This window comes from Cygnus atratus, chromosome 26 (genome assembly GCF_013377495.2).
Source record: "Cygnus atratus isolate AKBS03 ecotype Queensland, Australia chromosome 26, CAtr_DNAZoo_HiC_assembly, whole genome shotgun sequence".
NCBI classification, from domain to species: Eukaryota; Metazoa; Chordata; class Aves; order Anseriformes; family Anatidae; genus Cygnus; species Cygnus atratus.
Genome location: NC_066387.1, coordinates 5,197,241 through 5,217,827, shown reverse-complemented (window position 1 = coordinate 5,217,827; position 20,587 = coordinate 5,197,241). Strand labels below are relative to the sequence as shown.

At 45.4% G+C, this 20,587-nt stretch overlaps 1 protein-coding gene across 10 annotated transcripts in view; it reads right to left on the bottom strand.

Annotated features, from left to right (window-relative positions):
- Positions 1-381: 381 nt before the first annotated feature.
- Positions 382-20,587, bottom strand: part of DOT1L (DOT1 like histone lysine methyltransferase) — a 74,474-nt gene continuing 54,268 nt past the window's right edge. For 5 of the 10 annotated variants that reach the window (XM_035569630.2, XM_050715612.1, XM_050715610.1 and 2 more), the window contains 9 exons: positions 19,730-20,211; positions 19,356-19,479; positions 18,423-18,569; positions 17,211-17,337; positions 15,160-15,773; positions 14,238-14,443; positions 13,379-13,443; positions 11,926-12,897; positions 382-8,052 (listed from right to left, as the gene is read on the bottom strand). In XM_035569630.2, coding sequence (XP_035425523.1) covers positions 8,045-8,052; positions 11,926-12,897; positions 13,379-13,443; positions 14,238-14,443; positions 15,160-15,773; positions 17,211-17,337; positions 18,423-18,569; positions 19,356-19,479; positions 19,730-20,211 — 2,745 coding nt within the window. In that variant the 3' untranslated portion in view covers positions 382-8,044. Of the gene's footprint in view, positions 8,053-10,102; positions 10,824-11,925; positions 12,898-13,378; positions 13,444-14,237; positions 14,444-15,159; positions 15,774-17,210; positions 17,338-18,422; positions 18,570-19,355; positions 19,480-19,729; positions 20,212-20,587 lie in introns of those variants that run through there. The other 5 variants (XR_004782118.2, XM_035569633.2, XM_035569632.2 and 2 more) reach the window with 5 other exon arrangements.

Sequence of the window (20,587 nt, the reverse complement as noted above, 5' to 3'; positions counted from 1 at the left end):
TCTTATGTTAAAAATCCTACAGAAAATTAGCTCAGCCAGTTTTATGGCCATCACTTCCAAAGTTTAAAAGCCGTTGCCAACCTAATTTCAGTTCCATTACGCTGGTGAAATAACCGGATGAAAGGATGAAAAGGGAATTTCACTAGGATGGTTTTGCTACTAGGAACATTACTAGTCTGTTAAATCCTGAGAGCTTAAGTGTCCTTGGCTTCGACAGAGCTGAGTGTGTTGCTCAGTTCGGGAGGAGCAGGGGTCTGACTGCCCTGACCCCTGCCCAGAGCCACAGCCCAGGACACAGCGCTTCCCTTCCACTGACAAGCACCGACTGCCATCCCCTGCTGACGTCTGTCCTGCTGAAGCAGTGAAACTCCACAACAGTACGGTGTATTAAAATACATACACTTTAATATAAAGACAAAACTTCGAAGCATTGTTTCAATTACAAATCAAGGTAAAGACACAAGAAATTAATTAAGTGAAGGGAGGGGAGAAAAAGCTAACTCTTACATTGTGGAGAATTAGAAAGGCAGGATGGAAATATATATATTATACATACATATATACACACCAGAAGAATTCACACTAGTTCTATGGAAGAATGAAAGGAATGACAGGACAACTTACTGGTATAAAAAAAAAAAAAGATAAATTAGGGGAAGTTTGAATTTTAAATAATTCAGTTTAATAGGCTAAATTATATAAACTAGTTCCTATTCACTAGGAAACATCCCATATCACTGTTCTAAGAAAATGGGTTTTTTAAAAAAATCCATTGAAAAATGGATTTTTATTAGTAGTTAAAAGTTTACTAATCAATTCCTGAGCAACAGCAACCTCATAATCTACTGCTTTCCCCATCAAAGTCCCACTCAGCGAGGGCAGGCTCCCACTCCTAAAAAGTTTAAGTAGAACAGAGACCTAAGAAATCGTTTTTTAATTTGAGATTGATTGCGTAAAAGATTAATAGGTTAAAAAGCCAAGCAGGATGGATCGACCCATTCCACCTTTTTCCCTCATTAACTCCAGAAACAAGACCTTTCTAAAGAATGATTTGACTGCACCAGAAAAAGCAACCAGATGTACCTTAAAAAATAATAAATCACAAACTTGAGAACTTCAGGGTTAGTACTGTAAAACCTTGAATTTTAGGAAGTTATTTCATTTTTGAACTGTAAGAACTTAAGAAACGTCTGCAGAAAGATGATCACAAACAGCAAATACACTGGAGGAGTATTTCCAATTTTTTACCTTGGGTTTAAACCCTGAAGTTCACAATAATAGCATCTTTTACTGTGATATTCAGTCTAAATAGGTATTTATATATTTATAATGCATAAGGATAAATAAAATATGGCACAATAACATTTTAAAAACTGGTAATCCATCTTTCAGTGAAAACCTGATATGCAAGCTATGGAAATGTTGGAGCAAATAAAGGAGGAAAAACCTTAACAGCCATAAAACTTCAAATCCTCGTACACTTACTAGACATCTGTGCTTCAAAAAAAATCCAATTCTTGTGATTTTTCCTCAGTGCTGCAAAGATAGTTCACAAAAACACTGTCTAGTTTCTTCTCCCCAAACACTGTGATTTTGAAACACATTATTGTTGGTTTGCAGTCCACTGTACAACGTCCATTTCTTAACTGAAGAAATCATCATTGGGACCTCCCAAAGCTTAGTCCTCCTAATGCATTTGGCTCAGGCAAAACAATAAAAGCAGAACTTCTCAATAAAAACCACCTGGTGGATTGGGACAACTCCTTCTGAGAAAAAATTTGTCAAGAATCTTTAGGTTTCCATACCCTGTACTAAAAGGACTGATATCAACTCAAAAAGCAAACGGGTCACACTCGATCAACCTTGCATCAGCACTGGGACAAACTACCAAGCCCTAACGATCAGCACCGGTGGCCCTGGCACATCCCCGCTGGTGCTTGGAGGGGATCGGGACCAACACAGGCCATGGGGGAGCCCAAAGCAGGCAGGCAGCTCAGGGCCGAGCTGCAGGGCTGGCAGCCTCCTCCTCCAGCAACATGGTAAAACCTCGACTGTGGCAACTCTAGGGTGCAAGGCCTCTGAAACACGAGGAGCCGATTCCACAGCTGCCCAAAGCTACGGCGCGTTTGGGAAGGACTCGCGGCAGCAAGCCCCTGCTGCGGGAGCTTCTCGAGGGTCCCAGCACTGCCAGGCCAGGCCTGTGGACGTAGCCACGGGAGTCACAAAGAGGTGGGCCCCCTGCGCCAACTCGACAAGATGGAAGCTCGTGCTGGCCCTCAAACTGATCACAGCAACTCCACATCCCACAAAACAAACAAACAAACAAAACACGTGGATGAAGCTATGCCTGTCCAGGGGTGGATGCCAGCCCCACATCCACTGACACTCTCCCTGCCCTGCTGTCACGCAAGGGCACTCTTCCCAGTGGAAAAAGAACGGGTTGGGGAGCAGATGCTGCTTTCTAAATACACAATCCCAGCAAGAATCAAACCACTCAGGCCCCCAGAGGCAGCCCCACGGCCCTACCATGGCCTCGTTACTCTGGAGTATGAGACCTCCCAGAGGGGGAAGCCCAGATCCCAGGTTCCTCTGCAGGAAGGGTGCTCGGAAAGGCTGGGACAAGAGACAGGCCCTGATCCCTGCCAGGAGCAAAGCCACCATTGGGCACAGCAGCATCTCACGAACCCTGGTGCAGCCCCGCTGCTTCTGGTGTTTATCAGCACTGCAGTAACAGCCAGCGAGGCAGATCTGGAACGCACCCAGCTCGCTCCCCTCCCATTTGCTTTCTGCGGCAAAGCGACCGCCCCAGAGGCCTCTGGTCAGATCTCTGCAGTTACAGCAGCAAACGTCACCCCCCCCAGAAGGAGAAGCGTGCCCCCCAGCAGGACATACGCAGGCAGGGGCCGAACACAGGCCCAGCCACGCAGCCACCCTGTGCAGCCCCAAAGCAACGCTCCTGTTTGAAGCATTTGAGCCAGAGATGCAAGGGAAGAGCCTGAAGCCATCTGCGCAGCAGATTTCAAATGAAAGTCACTCGCTCAAGCTTGATTATAGAATAGTAAGAAAGAAAAAGAAAAGCTACTCAACACTTTGAGTTGGGTGAAGTTCGGGCTAAGCAGCGACAAGTCCTGGGGGTCTGCAAGCTCCCATTCACAGCAGCGCCTCACCGAGACCCTCACAACCAGGCGCTGCGAGCTGCCCGCGGCACCTGAGCACCCGGAGCTGCGCTCGCAGACCCCCACACACTCGCCTTCCTCCGCACCTTGCCTGCCCTGCTCCAGCCACAGGCAGGACCCGGGCTGAGCCCACGCTCAGAGCTCAGCCAAGCCCAGCCAACAGCGGTGAGCACAAACTGCGTGCTACAAGACAAGGCAGCTCTGGCCACTAGGAAGAAGGATACGAGATGGAAGCACAAGAGAAGATTTCTGAGTTTGTCGGGCCAAGGAGCCCCGAGTTCCTGCTATCGAAGAAACCAGCTGGAGACACTGCTCTAACATCTGCCTCTGAGTGTAATGAGCATCCAGGACATGATGTGCTCCCTGGTGTTGGCAGCTTCCCCTAAAGGCACGTTTCCCTCCACCTCTCTCCCACTGCATTTGCAACCTGAACTAAGAGGAGCTAAATCCCACCATTACGGTTGGCCAGACCGATCCACACCTTGCTAATGGGAACGGCCCTGTCTGCACCCAAACAAGAGGCGATGCAGGGACAGCTCAACTCCCCCATGATCCTGCCCACAAGCTTGGTTCCAGCAACCCAAGGCTCCACGTCCTCCAGCAATGTTTTCCCACCTTTTCCCTCAGCTACAGGAAAAGCTGAGAAATCTGACAGCGGGTGCCCCACACACCCCTGGCTAATGGAAGAATTGTTGCTTGGTGACTAAATGTGCAGCAAAGACTTGAGTTTAGGTTTAATGCTCTTGGAGCCCCCCCAGCCTCACAGCACAGTGGGTCTCAGCGGGCTGGAACCAGCAAGCAGGAGCCAGAGGTAACAAATCACCAAAGGAAGAGTGTGTGAGGGTCGTTCTCCAAGCCTGACATTTAGCAGCGGGGCACAGGTTTCACTCAGCACAAAGCTCAGGATATTTCTTTTTTTTTTTTTTTGGCAACACTATGTGCTGCAAGATGTATTTTGATTTCCTGATGAGTCCCTTGCTGGCAGCAGCAGCGTGGAAGAGAAGGAACATTTGTGACGGCCATAAAACGGCTGGACCTGGGCAGGAAGTGGTAACACAGAAGGAATTCCTTTCTGGAACTGGCTGCTTGGCTTTGATGACTCAAAAGTATCTCCAATTATTGAAAACAGGTTTCAAGTCTCTGGCACAGCACTCATACATCAGGGTCACGAGGGTCTCATTCTTGTAGCCATATGGATCAGATCCCAACATCTCAAAGAGCTATTCCTCCAGCAGTCCTGCAAGCAGGTAAATGCTCTCCCCAGTTTGCAGACAGAAGAGAAACAATTTGAACTTGCTCAAGGTTATGGCCAAGCAGCAAAAGATCAGGGAGTGGGGAAGAAGACAACAAATCCCATAGCAACCTCGGTGACTTCTCCCAAGTAAAGCAGCATTAAGGCATCAGCCCAAAACCTCCATTGTCTCGCACTGCTCCAAACACGCCGCAGCTTATCCAACACTCTCCTGGAAGCACGCCATAGCAGGGATTATGACGAAGACTTAGACCAGACTGGGACACGAGGGAAACTCACTACAACCATGCAGCACATGATGAGGGGACGGTGCCAGCAGCACCAGGCGCAGGTGGAAAATGCTGGCAAGGCCAGGGCAACTCTGGGCTCCTGCAGCATGGGCTGCTGAGACGGAAGTGTCCGGCCACGGAGAATGCCAGCACCGAGATGACCCAGAGGCAGATGAAGGCCTGGCCTCCACAGGCCCCTGGAGGCTGCAGTGGATGCTCGGCCGTCCAGCCTTTGTGCCTGGGTCTGACCAGGGCGAGCTGTGCCCCTCTGGTTTTGTCTTTCCGAGGTGATGGGAGCGAGCAGGCTCACACTGCTGATTTCCAACGAGTGCTTGCAAACGAGCCCTGCCACAGAGCACAGCGGGCCATCCAGAGCCAGAGCACCCAGCGCATCGCACACAGACCCAAGGGCAACCTGCTATGGGGAGCAACACTGATGGAAAGGGGGATTTTGGTTTTCCCCAGCATGCAGGGGAGAGCAGATGACAAACTCTGTGCCCAGCCTTTGCTCTGGTTGCTCCCAGGCACTGATTTCTGAAATGCTGCGAATGCAAAGCACATCATTCCTGCAGCAAGCACCTGGCCAACCCTCTTCGGCTGCCAGAGAGTGTCAGGAGCCAGCTGGGCGACGCATGCACCAAGCAGCTGTCCAGGGTTAGAAAGCACACCGGGGTGGGCAGACCACCGTGAGCCAGCTCCTTCTCCAAGCAGGCATCTCTGCCAGCGTCCTGCGAGCATCTCAGGTATGAACTGATGTGAAGCCTCCCTGTACAGAATGAGTTCTCTTGCTGGATGTCTTCGTGGTTTGACATGAAGGTGGGGGGGGATAAGAGGCCTAAGGAACACTGGTTTGGTCCATTTTTGGAAAAGGATCTGACAAAAAGCAGATGGATTAAAAGCTGCTTCTTGTATTTCCTCATCTCTCACATCTGGGATAAAAATGGCGGGGGGGAGGTAATTAAGGCTACTGCCCCTCCAGCAATTGCTCATGCACAACCCGCCTTCCAAGACCGGAGCACCTTGCTGTTTGCCGGGAGGATGCTAAGGCAGCTCTGCAACTTTCAGTTAGCCAAGGATCTGGATGAAGCTGAAGCTGCCCAACTCCCAGCTGCAAAACATCTGGGTTACATTGTCTTCCTGGATTCCAGGACATTAACTCTGTACGGCTTCTACTAGAAGCTACTGGATGTTTCTCAGCCATCGCCCTCTGAGCTTTCTTGCCCTTTTCCAGGTTCTCATCTTGCAGCTAATAACTCAGCAGGGGCGCACCACTGTCAAGTCCTCCCACATGCAAAGCAGAAAACAGTTCCAAAACACCCCTCATTTCCAGGGCTACCGATCCCTTCCCTTTCCAATGAGTAAGACAACAAAATCAGCTCAACAGTTTCTGTGCACAAAGGCTGCCTATGAAAGACACACATAGGAAACAACAAAATAACCACGCTTTGAACTAAATCTCTACTAAGATTGCCAGGGATGAGGTACAGAGAAAAGGGTCAAACTGAAATCTGCAGAGGGCAGGAGCTGCTCGGTCACCTCTTCCCACCACTCCCTTGAGCATGGCCAGCACGGCATTCACAGATCAGACAGCAGGAGAGCACGTAAGGGCCGAGCTACCTCACCTCCTTCACATGCAGAGGCAGGAGTTGGAAGGCAATGCACCCAGCCCAGCTTTTTGTGACCCCGGGACCCTCCGTCAGGTGCCTGCTGAGGCAGGCTCAAGTCTAAGGCAAATGCCCTATTGCTGGAGGCTGGAGACTCATTAAGGAGCACCAGGGACCTAGAAGAGATTTAAGGGTAGCGAGTGCCTCTCAGCAGAGCAATCAATGCTGCCCCCAGAGCACCTGCGCAGGTGTTTTCCCAATGCCTAAACGTGTTTTTCTTCTAGTCATTTTGCTGTTGCAATTCCCCTTCTGTTACTGTAGTTTCCTTTATTGGTGCTTGGTCCAGTCTGAACTACAGACCAGGGTGATGTCTATATAATGGATTATATTTCTCCTCATTTTGTGCACTTGAATAAATAAGTTTTTACAAGTTCACTGTGCACTGTACAGTCTAAAAATAAATGAAATAAAGTATATGAAATTTATAAATTTTCATCACATCTCTATAAAATACAGCCGCTGCTCAGAGCGGCACTTTCTGTACACAGAACACCAAGTCACAATACAATTAAATGCACCAGTTTGATAGTGTGGCAGCACGGTAAGCTAGATTGTGGTGTTTTTGTGAACTACCATTTAGATCTACTTAAAGCAAAGAAATACAAAAGCAAAATGCACTTAGTCAGTAAATGTACACATCTAAGCCATTTCTGAATCAAGTATCAAAACTCTACTAACAAAATACATTGTACTTGGAACAAAAACAACAAGCTGAGATAATCTGCTGCCTGCACCAGTACAGAAGCACTATGTTCAGTCTTCCCAATGTTATTAAAAAGGGCCTGACCAATACCAGTGATTATGCACCCTGTTCATATGCCAATGACATCCCAAAACAAGTTACCAGACTAGCTACCAAAATTCACAGTGACTTGAGTGCCACCAGCAACTGCAAATGGCCCAGTGAAGTAGTTTGAATGGGGCAGGACTTGAATTTCTTCTGTTCAAACTGTGCCTGCCTTGGCTGAGCTCACCTGGGCTGCCCCAGGTGATCTAGCTGCCACTCCAGAGGGGAGTAGTGAGTTCTTGTTTGTAATGAACACAATTAAAAACCACCCAGTTAACAGAGCGCCTGGCTCAGTTCACATTAGAGCAAAACACCAGATCAAAGACTGCCGTTTCTCTGTAGCTCACACTGCTGTAAACCAAGTGGATTTTGGTATATGAACAGAGTAAGTTGAATAAATAAAATGCAGACCTTTCTGAGAACTGGGTTTGGCATTGGTCAACCCTCCAAATTCAGCACCAAGGATTCAAACTAGAGGCACAGTTCTGACGGATGAAATAGCACCGAGAGGAGGCTCTTTACATCTCTGCTGGTGTGCCAGTCCTTAATTATTCAGAGAATTTAATTGTAAGTTATATTTATGACTCTAGGTGGAATAAAATAAGTCAAAACTGTTTTTGCTTTAAAAAAAGATAAATACTTTACCTAAACTATCAACAATACAAACTGGAGCCTTAGGCATTTCTTTTGCCTTTTTTTTTCTTCCTTTTTTCTTTTTTACTCAGATTCACAGTAAATATTTTCTCTGTTGTTTAGGTCTTTTTAGGTTTTTGTTTTGTCCAGTAGTAAGAGAGTAGAAACCCCTGCACAGGCCAGGTGAGCACCTTTCAGTGGAAGCCGAGTGAAGTTGGTCCACGTTGTCCTTGCATAGGTCACATTGGGTTGAGGTAGAAATCCTAGTTACCTGCACAACAGGAGGAGAGGAAGAGACTCATCTAAATAAGTGACAAAATCTACAGTGTGTTAGATGCGTCAATCATTTCTACACTGCTCCGAGACCTCGTCAGCCAGTGAAGAAGGCACAAATCTTGGCTCGACCCAACCACAATCAGACAGGACGCTTCCAACATTCAACCATGTTAAACTCTGTCCTTGTGTGACTGACCTCAATGAGTGAGGAAAAAAAGCATTCGTTCTCCCACTCGGGAGTTCACCATTTTTAGCACACACTAATCTGCTTTGCATTTGTTACTACCTTGGGGGAGAAATGTTAGGAGAAACAAAACAGATTATTTTAGTCCCATTCCAGATTTCAGCCTCAGTTCTGCAAGGACTTCGAGCACACATGTTCAGATTAAGGTCAATGAAAATGCTCAAATATTTCACATATGTCACCCGGAGCAGGACCCCAACTACGATACATTTGTCTCACAAACCATCTTCTAGGAGCATTACTTCTGCCCCTCTGCTCCGCAGTCCAGTTTTAGACATCCAGCTGCCTTGCACTGAACTTCACTTTTGTGCCTTGCCTATTTTGCTCCGAGACTTGCTGTGGCAGGACCCATCACACACAATGGCATGGAGTCCAGCCCAGCCTGACCCCCACTCCAGGTAAGGCATCTGCTTCAGCTGACTTCCACACCGCTCTCCCGAGTCGCTCAGGTGTACAAAGCCCCGCATCTAATCCTCCTCGGCCTTGGCCCCGAGCTTGTTTCTAACCAGGGTCTTCCAAGCCCACCCTGTGACCCCATCATCCTGTCACCCTGCAGGCACACAGGGACATCACTGAACTCCTCCTCGCCCTCACTTGTCGTATAGGGGATACTTACCTGCCTCACAAAAGCCTAACGAAACTAAGTTCATGTCTGTGAAGCAATTACGTGATGAAGACACTATAAACAATGCACAGTCAAAAGAATCTCTCAGGTATATTGTAATTGAGGCATATGTTTTATAAGCAGCAAAGAGTATCCAACCATAGATTTCACGTAGCTTTGGTATCAGTGAACAGCAACAACATCAAAGACCTACAAGAAAAGCATGGAGCGAGCTCTGGGCCCTAACATACTGATTTAACTTTGCAGTCACGAGCTGTTACATCACGATGCCACAGAGTATTTTCACAACAACAGTACCCAACTCTGTGGTGGTACACTTTATTCTGGAGTTGCTCTAAAGGCATTTAAATACTGCTTCAGTAAAAAGACACACAGTCTCCAGAGACCCTCCTCTCTTCTGCAGCCCCAGCCCTTATGAAGCATGGACCGCAGTGAACCCTGCATGTTCCCTATCATCTCATTCACGTCTACCCAGAAAGTCAGTGATTGCCAAAGGAGCATAAATACAGCATCTGATAGAGACTGTTACTGTTAGCCCTAGCAGTCAAGTCCAGTAACACTGCAGTGTGCAGATAACAAGGCCTTCTTGGTTTATTCTAATTCAGATTATAACGTTTTGCTACCTGTGATTGTGTTTTCCAGTGATGCAGGGGGCACATTGACTGCAGTGCAAGACCAGTGCATTTGCACTCCAAGACAAAGCTGCAGCTTGTAACCTGGAGATTTTTTTTTTAACTTTATGACTGAGAGCAGCAGTTATTGACTGACAATGAAAACAAGACCACCACGTTGCCAGTCACAAAGCAGCAGCATCACGCATCCTAATGCTATGCGAACATGGACTTGTGGAAGAAGTAACAGTCTGTGTTGGAAGGCAAGAAGAGGACAAGGGGGAATCAAAGTAGGCAACAACCACTGCCAACAACTGTATAAAAACCTTACTTAAAAATAGGACTTCCTCCTGATAACTGATCTTCAGAAGTAAACATTTTCAAGAAGTGATCCCAACCTGAACATAATCCTGATGTCAGATGAGACAGACCAGAGTTACCACTGTGAGCGCTCCTTGTCGAGAAATCCTGACTCCCAGAACAGAGAGCATTAAGCCTCTTCACCCTCTGCCGTGACATTATTTGCTTCCCACATTTTAGAGGTTTGTTTCACAGAGCCCATCCCCACCCTATCTCTGAAAAGGAAGAAGCATCATTCAGTATCTTGCACAAAACTCCTGATTGTTTTGGTTTTGTTTTTTTTTTTTTCCTCTAGCCTTACCTTACAAAATAAGAACTGTTAGCTAAGCAAGTTCTTTATCGTGGCTTAACCCCAGAAAGGTGCGAAGCATAAGGAGACTGCATGCCAAGTGTAACCCACATAGCGGACGTGCCAGCTGCGTTGGACTGCGTGATCACGGGCGCGGACTGTGCCAGCGCCAAGCGGGGCAGAGGCGGGTGATGGACTGTAAAGGAGGGGCGGGAGGTTTTGTGCTGAAGAGAGGCTAGCTTAATAGACAAAGAAGCATTAGCAGATTGGACAGAAGCAGCAGAAGAGGATGGCAAAAAAGCATCGCCAGGTGGGAGAGACGGTAGGTTCTGCAGAAGCGCAGGCTCAGGGTTAGAAGCAAGTAATGGAGGAGGTGGGGGCAAGGAAACGTTAGGAGGGGGTGGGGGGGAATGGAAAACAGATTGCACTGGCGCTCTGTTGAGGTGCTGAGCAGATCTATTCTCACTAGATATTACTAAATTAGAGGAGGGGGGTGGGAAGGATGAGGATGACGTGCTGGCAACAGCCTGCAGAGGGTTTAAGCTTAGCACTGTGCTGCTAGAGACAGCACTGCTGCTGAAACTGGCTCCAAATTGATGAGGAGAGGAGGCAGAAGGCACCGCATGGTTAAAAATACCTGCAAACAGGAGAGAAAAACTCAGCTTCAACAGATGGGCTTTGTACAGTCGCAAGTGACAAGAGAAACAAAAAACAAAAAAAAGCAAAATTATAGTAGTTATGGCCCCATACAAAAATATGCAGCATGAGAAGGCAGCAAGCAATGAGAGATAATGGTGCAGGCCAGGAGGTACAAAAGGTTTCACTTACCTTTCCTACTGCCAACCTCTAAATGCCACGAGGACAAACGGTCAGACCCAAGAACTGTCAGTTCTATATCACACAGGCAGACTTTTGATGAGATTACGTGGTCTCTAGAGTTGTTTATCTGAAGACTCAAACTGCTGCTCTTCCCTCCCCACCCTCCTGCTTTCCCACTTACAGGGCAGCAGAGGGGAGACTGCATTTCCAGCAAATCTACATGCTGAGAGATGTGAGAGTTAGGATTTCCCGACATGGTGCCTGAATGATTTTGGACAGGTAAGAAAAACTGCCTTTGACATTTAGTAATGGCAGGTTCAGACTATCTTCTAGTCCTGCCAGCTTGTCTCCAGTTTGGACCACAGAAGCCAAGCCTGTGCAGAATCCCAGAAGTGCAAGCTGCATATGGAATTGCCCTTCCTGGCAAAGAAATGCTCTTCATGTCCGTTCAAGAGCCAGAATGCTACGCAATTCCCAACACCATTTCCTCTGAAGAGACAGTGATGTTTCGCTCTTCCTGGATCATACTAAATCCATTCAAGGCCTAATCTCAACCTTTACTCAAGTTGACAAGTTAGAGATCCTTAGCTTGGTAACACAAGTTAAATCTTTTACCTGCAGGTGGACCTAAGTTGGTTCCACCACAGCAACATCTGAACAAGCATACATTATGAAAACACAAAGTCTGGGTGTATTCTTTCATTAAGGTGATACAACAAGATCATCTAGTAGACAAAGCTCATGGGATTTCACTGTGGGGAAATGAACTCATCCTAGCATTTCCGAGAGAGAAGAGAGACGGGTTATGTGGGAGAGATTTGCTCCACATCCTGCAGAAGTGAAAGGGTCTCACCCCTGGAGAGGCAGTGTCAGACTTTCCTTTAGGCCCTGTCTTATACCAGAGAAAGAGTTCTGCCTACCTCCAACTGTTCCACCTGTAACCCCAGGAGAGAAGTTCCCCATAGTGTGAGAATTAGTCAGTCTGGTTGCAGCTGATGACACGTGGACCAGACTGGCAGCAGCTGGCATCGAGTTAAATAAGGACTGCAATACTGAGGAATTTGTCACCGAGTTGAGGTTTGCTTGCAAGGCCATGGGGCCAAGGGGGAACTGTGATCCAGTGGTCAAAGTGTTTAGGAAAGGATGGTGCGTCTGCACAGAAGATGCTGGGTTGCCTGCTGAAGAAACAGCAGTAGAAAGGCTTTTACCATTCAGAAGGCCACCAGACGAAACAGCAGCAGAAATGAAAAGGTTGTGGCCGTTTTTAAACTCCACATCTCGGTCCCTTCCTTTGCCGACCTTTCCGTTATGCTGCAAAGAGTTTTTTTCCAAAGAACCCCCAGTACGAATGCTTATTTCGCTCATCTCTTTGCTTTTGACCCCTGACCGATTTAAGTCTTCTCCTTTCGTGCCACTGAGGCCTTCAAGTTGCCTCTTGTTCAAAAATGGATTTGTTTCTGATATCCCCACATCTTTGCTTCGCTGCGACTGAAAACCCAGGGAGCAGTTGGAAGTTGTCACGTCTGAAGCCTTGTGCGGAAGAGAAGCACCATCGATAAAGCTGTGTAAACCAATGTCAGTTGACAGTCCACCATTGTACGTGAATCCGTTGGTGGAGTTTGTACTAGGGCTGAGCCCATCTGCCCCAGATGAGGGCATGGCAATGCTTTTCCTCGCGTGTGCTGTGATCTTGGCGTCAATGGCTAGGCTGTCCTCAGAGGACGGCCTGAAGGCAAACAACGAATTCTGGCTCAGGGATGAAACCGACTGCAAGGGACTGTCTGTAGTTTTGGTTAGGTTGATGTCAGATATTGGTGAAAAAGTAGATTTCCATTTACTGCTGTTCATGTTCTCGTTGGTTTGTGCTTGTTTCCTCCCAGATAAGCTGCCACCTAGAAAGAAAGGTTTATAAATATCAAAAAGCAGCTTTCACCTAATCTGCTCAGTAAGAACAGTTTTGTTTTTTCCTTCAACGCCCATATTTTTAATCAGTCTTTAATTCTTTCTGATCCAAAGGCAGAAATACTTGACAAGTCACCTAAAAACCCTTCAAATTTAGCTTAATGCTTTGAAAAAGTTTGAGAATGCTGATTTTCTTTCCTCAGCCTTTGCACTACAGATCCCTCCCCAAGCCCTGACTTAGTGAAAAACAACCGGTCAAATCTTTCGTGACCCGTGACTACCAAAAAGACTGACCCAAAATCTGTAATTATCAGCCACCTGTCTTAATTACTATGATGCAAAGCCCTGGCAGAACTGCACTCTGCTCAACAGCACAGAAAGGCCTGCTATTGATAACAACGTCAGTCAGTGGCAGCCACCCATTCCCAAGCCCAACCATTAAAACAACTAATTAACATTCCCTACACTTACCATTTTCAACAGTCTTCTGTGGAGATTTGCTTTCCAATGATATTGTTGCAATTTTCCTCTCAATTCTAGTGGGAAAATAAAAAGGTTATAACACTCACTGCAACCTTTTTGTTGCGCATTTACCCTTAAATATCTCCCTCAGGTTCATTTCTTAACAGTGGACTAAAGTATATAAAGCCAAGTCACCTAGAAAACTGCATGTTACTAAAGGGATTTAAAAGCACTAGAATAATCCACCAAGCACTAACTAGAAGCTATTACAGAATTTGTGCTCTTTGCCAAGATTAGTGCATGTTCAGAGAACTTCATTGTCACTCTTTCACAACAAGACGTTGGCTGTTGCTCCCATTTCTACAGTGGTTGTTTTTCCAGCACCTCGAGCAAGAACAAAATCATTGTACCTCACAGGCCAGCAAAGTGTGGCAAGTACTCCATTTTCAGAGTAACGCATTATCATTTTGGGGTAGGAAGCGAAAAATTTTGAATCAAGCTGAAACTGGGAGTGAAAGGGAGACGGATTCTTAGTTAAAAATTACACACTTGGCCCCAGTACTCCTACAAGCAACACAGTAAAAACTACAAGCAACACAGTAAAAGGAAATAGTTTCTACGATAATTCTTTCAGAGGCCAGACTCTGTCAGCCTTGCAAACACAGCAAGAAGAATAGATTCCCACATTCAAGTGCTGCTGCCGAAAAACCTTCCCTATTCACAATTTCAGTCTCACAAGAGGCTTGGCATAATGGAATCAGTCTCCAAGCGAAGGGAACAAAGACAGCTTAACACACCTCTCCTGTTTATTGCACCTTTATCGGCTTCCTGAAAAATCTCATCCGGAAACCTATGCCTGCATATTCACCTGGTGCTATTGTGCTCATCTTCAGATCCCTGCTCTTCATCTGACGTTAGGGGAGAGTAATGAACGCCGTTGGTCTGAATGAGGGGCTTTTCCTTTTTCAATACCGGGGGCTGGTCATTGTCCTGGTAAGGAACAGGAGAGTTCTTCAGGGAGTTTTCAGGAGAGGAAATGGCTGTTATTTCTAAAGGCTGGTTAATGTTATTGACCTGGGCAAGAAGGAAAGAAAGCAGTTATGGATGAGAGTATCCCTTTAGAAAAAAGGCATCTTGTTAAGGATATCAAGAGCGGGCTTAACTTGCTCAGCTTTAGGATATGCCAATGGCTGCTTGTTTAGCGCTGCCATTGTTATGCTCCAGCATCTTGCACTAGAGTGCCCTGGAAAGCTTTAATGTAACTTGGAAAAATATTTTCATTATTTGATTTTACGTTTAAACACAGAAATGAAGACATGGGACAATCACATTTCTTTTCAAACTACCACTGCAGGATCACATGAACACAACTTGTATAGCTGGCTTATTAATGTGAGAATGCCATATGCTTCTGGCACTCAAGCTATTTAGTCTATCTCAGCTTAAACTATATTCAAAATATTTAATCTACAGACTAAAAAAAAAAAATCAACTTCACTGCAAAAACAAGCTCTTTGTCAAAAGAGAATAAATTCTTTTTAATTTTTAATGCTCTGACAGAAAAAACTCTGAGGTGTTCTACCTATTCTAAAACAGTTCACCAGCTTTCAGCAATTCTCTTGCCTCCCAGATGGGCCATTTCCACAAAGGGTCTATACTCCAGTTCTAGCTACTAACACTGTGACAACCTGAGGGTATGCCAAATAATAAAGCAGTAGAAGCTTATTTCTAATTCAAAGAGGTTTCCCAGGCCCTTCTCTTTTGCTTGAGCTCTTCATTTTTGCCCTTACCATGGAGTTGATATTGAGCGGTGAACCTGATGGTTGAGTAAAGAGTCCAGACATAGTGGGTAAGGATTTACGTTTAGGGGAGACCCCGGAGTTCCCGCTGAGATTCCCAGTAGAGGATCTCTTCCGCCGGCCTCGCTTCTTCCCATCCTGCGCGTGTGCTTGGCCACAGTCCAGCCGAGCGCTCGTGGGCAGAGGACTGTGCTTGTTGGAAGGGGATTGTTTTACATGTCCTGTATTAGGAGAGATTGTAAAGATGATTCTTCTCTTGGCCTCGTTCTCAGGATCTGAAAACGCTGCATCAGACTGAAGATCCCCCTTTGTTCCTTCGGCAAACATCTTCTGAGCATCTGCATATTGCAATACCCCTACCAGGCTCTGGGAGGTGCCATTTAACCTGGGGCTTGTTGAGTGCTGGTGAGCAGGGGAGTTTTGCCCAGAGTTCCTTGACTGCATCATTAGCAAAGGATGTTGTGGAGTGGAACTCCGAGACCCTACTGAGTTAAACAGACTCCCAGAGTCGTCCAGAGCTGCCTGATCAACACTATGGTTAAGATGGGCTGGGCTGTTTGTAAGATTTCCATTGACTGCCACGGAGCCAGAAGAGTAAGAAAAACCTGTTGAAAGGGAAAGTATACATCATTGCTTCTGCTGAGTGATAGTTCACAGTGCTAGATTTCTGGGATGGCTGGGAGTAGGTTCAGCTCTACCCGTGTTCGCTCAGCCAGCAGCCGTGTACTACATGGGAAACTGCGCAGCTGCTTTTTACATTGTGCAGTTGAGAAGATGGCTCTGTGTGCTGATGGTTCCAGTTAGGTGTTAATTATTTTCATTATTCTTTTCCCAATTCAGGAAAATTCATGTGTTATATGGAGATATCCTGTGCTCCATACAGTATTTAAATGGAACTCGTGAAAGTTTTTTGAATTTCTACACCTTCTGAAATCAGGGCTCCTCTACTCTCAACTCCTTCCTATCATCAAGGAAATGAGATCAGCAATTTCAGTCCATTTCTTCCTCAAAAAAAGAAGGGACTGTCATCTATACAGCCCACCTCCTACTCAAAATTAGACAAAAGGCTGTGGCTTAGGAAGTGACAGGGTATCTTCAAAGAAATTGTGGCAGAAGAATGCCACGTGGGAAGAAGCTTGGAAAGGGGATTAAGTATTTGTCATGGCATATCATAAATGGGTTTAGTGCTCTAGTAAGGCCTTGCCTCTGGGATGCCTAAATGAAAGGGGTAGAAGAGAACACAGTATTGTTTTACATTTTTTTAAATTATTTTTTAACATTTATTTGGTTTTATAGAAAATTGCAGCCAAGCCCTTCTTTGCAAAACAGATGCTAGAAACAACAGAAGCCCCTCAAGGTGATAAACATTAAGAACAAATGCACTCTGATGAGGGATCAGCTGTAGAACAGCTGCTGTATACCAGAACCTACTTTTCTCGGTCCACAACATTTCCATATTCTGAACAGCTAAAAGCCACAATTTCAACAGATGAGTGAGTTCAGAAGCAATGTCTGTACTTAACGGTACCCCTACCCTCTCCCTTACTGACATTTCTTCCTACCCAGATACTCGTGCCTTTACAAATGCTCATGAGACACCATTGTGACTTGCTTAAATAAATTAATTCTGCTATTAAAAAAAACTCCACCATCCTGCAAAATAGAATTTTTAAAGCCAGATCAGTTCATAGTATGGAAAACATTTTGCTGGTTTGCAACACTGTAGAGATAGGAATCTCTTAATCCACTTAGAAGAGTTTACAAAACCAACTACTTACTTAAACTGCAAGGTGCTGCAGTTCAGATAAAAACACATCAAGCTAATACTCTGTACTAAAATGTATCTAAGCTGTAGGCACAGTTTTGACAGTCTCAGAACATCACCACACCTCTGATTCTTTGCTCTCGTTACAAAACATACATTTACCTAGCACTCTACTGTTCTGAATGACCTGAAAAGCGCCCAGAAAAAACTCAGACGCGTGCATTTGCAGGTGCTGTCAAGATGAGACAGCACACCTTCACATAGATGAGGCTGTTACCTGAGGTAGCCAAAGCCAGTGGCTTGTTTCCAGCAGCATTGCTTACACCATTATGAGAACTAGCACCAATCTGCTTTTCAAGTGTTGATGAGTCTCTGCTCTGATGAACTGGGCTAGGTGTGCTTCTCTGTGGGGACAGAAAGAGGCATATTAGTACAAGAAGTATACTCAAAAGTCACTAGTTAGAACAAAATTCACATGCATTAGTAGATTAGAAATTAGTGGTTCTACTTCCTAAATGTCTTAGATTTATCTAGTTTTCAAAAAACATAGATCAGCATAGGGGACAAAACTGAGTAGTGATTACACTGTGATAAGTATCTAGCACGCGCTTGATACCATCTAATTAGAGAATGAACTCATTGTTCCAGAAGGTTTAGACGCAGAACTGCACTGTGATCAGAGAGCAAATGCCTCAGCCCACTGTTTTACAGGCAGAAAGAAAACAAATCGTTGTATCACGTCCCCAAGCCTATACACACAAAGCTCTAAACTACCCCGAACTGAACATGAAACACATTAGACTATGTTCTCTGGTACAATGTCTGAGGGTGGTGTTTTCCTGAAAGCAGGCACAACAGTTGTGAAATGATAGGCTGAATAAACAATTACAAATGTTTGTGAGAAACTGGACCAGTCATTTTGAAACTCCTCTGCCACTGAAAGTAGCAAGAGCTTATCAGGATTTCAAAGAGATGGCCCCAAAGGTTCTCTACTAAATACCTGAGAAGTCAGCTACAGAGCAGTCACTCTCACAGTAGCAATTACAACCTAAAGGTACTGCTCAGGTTCATCCCACACAGTTAGGACACAAAGATCAACAATTTATCCACGACCAAGCTGAGACAGAATTTGTCTCCCAGGGTAATGCAACAAAGCAAGGGCTAAGAACAAGTTGACATATGGGATCCTTTGCTCCCAGTGCCATAAACTTCCAGATGCTGCACCTTTTCCACCAAGCCAAACATTCAGACTATGACCTTTCAAGGCATTCACTTTATTTTCCTTTCTGGCTGAAACACCACCACAGACACAGGAGCAAAAATCTAGAGCACGACTAAGAGACAAGAGGATGCATCCCAACAGCAGCCTCCCCCGAAGCACTGGACATTCAAGGTTAGCAGCCCACTATGGATTCTGGTGCACAGCACCCCATTACTGCCCAATGTGATTTTAGTTAGGCATGGAAAGCGTTGATGATCCCTTACTCACCACCTTCTCAACACGGCTAGGTAGGACTACGCTGGCCAGAGGGATACTAACAGGGAGTTTATTGGGCTGCACTGTGCTGAGAGGAATACTGATAGGTAGGCTGGTGATAGTTTCTCCATTACTCACAGAGGTTCTCTCTCTTAAACCCTGCAAATGCAAAAGAGAAAGTAACGTTCTCAACTGCAAGCTATTACTGAAAAGACATCCTAAACTAACGGTAACTTGCTCATTTAGATTTTGTCCTTTTTTATTCCCCCCTGTTGAGAATTACATGATTAAGAGTGACAACTATATAGCAAAGACAGGGCATGCACGGAGCAGCTTTGTTACCAACGTCAGTCTACTGGGACAGCAACATCCAACAGCACAGAAATACATAAATTAAAGCTACTACTGCCCCTAAGCATAAGGAAAAGGATGTCTGAGGTGAGCTCATTTCCTAGTGTCTTTGTTACAACTCTGAAAAACACTCATCTAACAGAATTTGTATCTTGAGGTCCTCTGTACACAGAAGATGGAGTAGCCAGAAATTTTTCCATGGTAACCTCCCGTGGGAGGGCACCTGCTTGCTCTGAAACGAGCACCAATAGGATTCATGGCAGGACCAATGTGGACAACTTTACTTTTTTTAATACAAAAGACAGTAATTTTCAAGTCAAAGTACACTCACACTAGATCAAAAAGAAGTCCTACTGCATTACTGGCACAGTTCACATGCAAGCCAGTGACTCAAAAGGTAAGCATGCCTTTCATGAGCACCGTATTCTCTCTTCCTCTAGCCAGTTCCTCTTTTTTGTTGCACCACACCTACTGTAATTTATATTATTTTCCATGCCAAGCTGACCAAGCACGTCTGCTTCTCCTAGTCTGGCCAACTCTTTTTGTTCTGCAAGGTGTAAAGTCTCTGAATTCAAGCAAAAGCAAATCTTTTACCTTCTCGCCTGCAATTGGTAAGGCCGTTGGGGAAGAGGGCCGAGTTTCCTGAGGACTCAGCTTTATGCCATTTGAAATACCAGGGCTTGGATACGTAAGGCCATTCTCTTTGACGTGGTCAGCTCTAGAACAGAGATGTAGGATCATTAGAATACAAATCTAACTACTTTTGTTTTGCCAGGAATTCCCATACCAAACTCCAGGTACCATACCACCTTGTTTACCTGATCAGCTAGCACTGCAGGTTTTGCTGAGACAAAACTTTTAAGTACGTAAAACTCCACTTTTAAAAATATTTTTCCACAATACAAATAAAACACTTATTAAAATAAACAAACCCCTCCATTCCCAACCTAGGAAATGATCACTCTCACCTCTGTATCTCATTAGTTGTTGCTTTTCCATTGACTGCATGGTCTTGATTCAAGTGTCTCCTTAGTGCTATTTTAGCTGGGGAAAACCTGGTATAGTCAGGTAAGGACAAGCTCGTCATCTTGTCTGCCTTCTGTCTGCTGCTGTGGTTTGGGGTACAAGGTACTATTTCTTGGTCCAGGTGAGAAGTCGTGTACTGAGGGGTGTTCTGCTTGGAGGACGGCCTGCTAAAAGTGTTATGGATTTCATAGGGAGTAGCATGGCCATTCATGGACAGTTCAGGGCTCATGCCATTGATGTGGGGCATCGGAAATTTAGAGCATTCAAGCTCCAGTTGGAACCTGCCGTGATCAGCCTCAGGATCACGGCTCAAATGGTTTTTATTGCGTAGCTGTACTGACAGTGACTCATCAGACGGCGTGTATGATTTCAGCTGCATTAGCTCCTGCTGTCTTTGACTTTTCTCAAGTTCCACAATGCTGATCTTTAAATGAAGAGGAGGACAATGATTAAAGACCACACTTAACAATTCTATCACATCATGGAGTTTTGCCTCGATATACTTATCAGAACAAGTGACCCCATTTCTGGTAATAATGCAAAACAAGCGTCCCACAATTTGAGGAACAAATTTCAATGTGCTATTACAAGTTTGAGACCAAAAGGTACAGGGAAAGGGAATGGCTCACACGCTTAGAAAACACCTTTTACATTTTGGAATAAAATGTAAAATATCCTCAATGTCTATAGAGAATACGGAGTAACTCAATGTTGTCAGTCATTGAGGGAAAAGGTCACTCCCTGCCTAGGCATCCAGCAAAAAGGCTGGATTAGCTTTAAAACTACCTTCACAAGGAAGG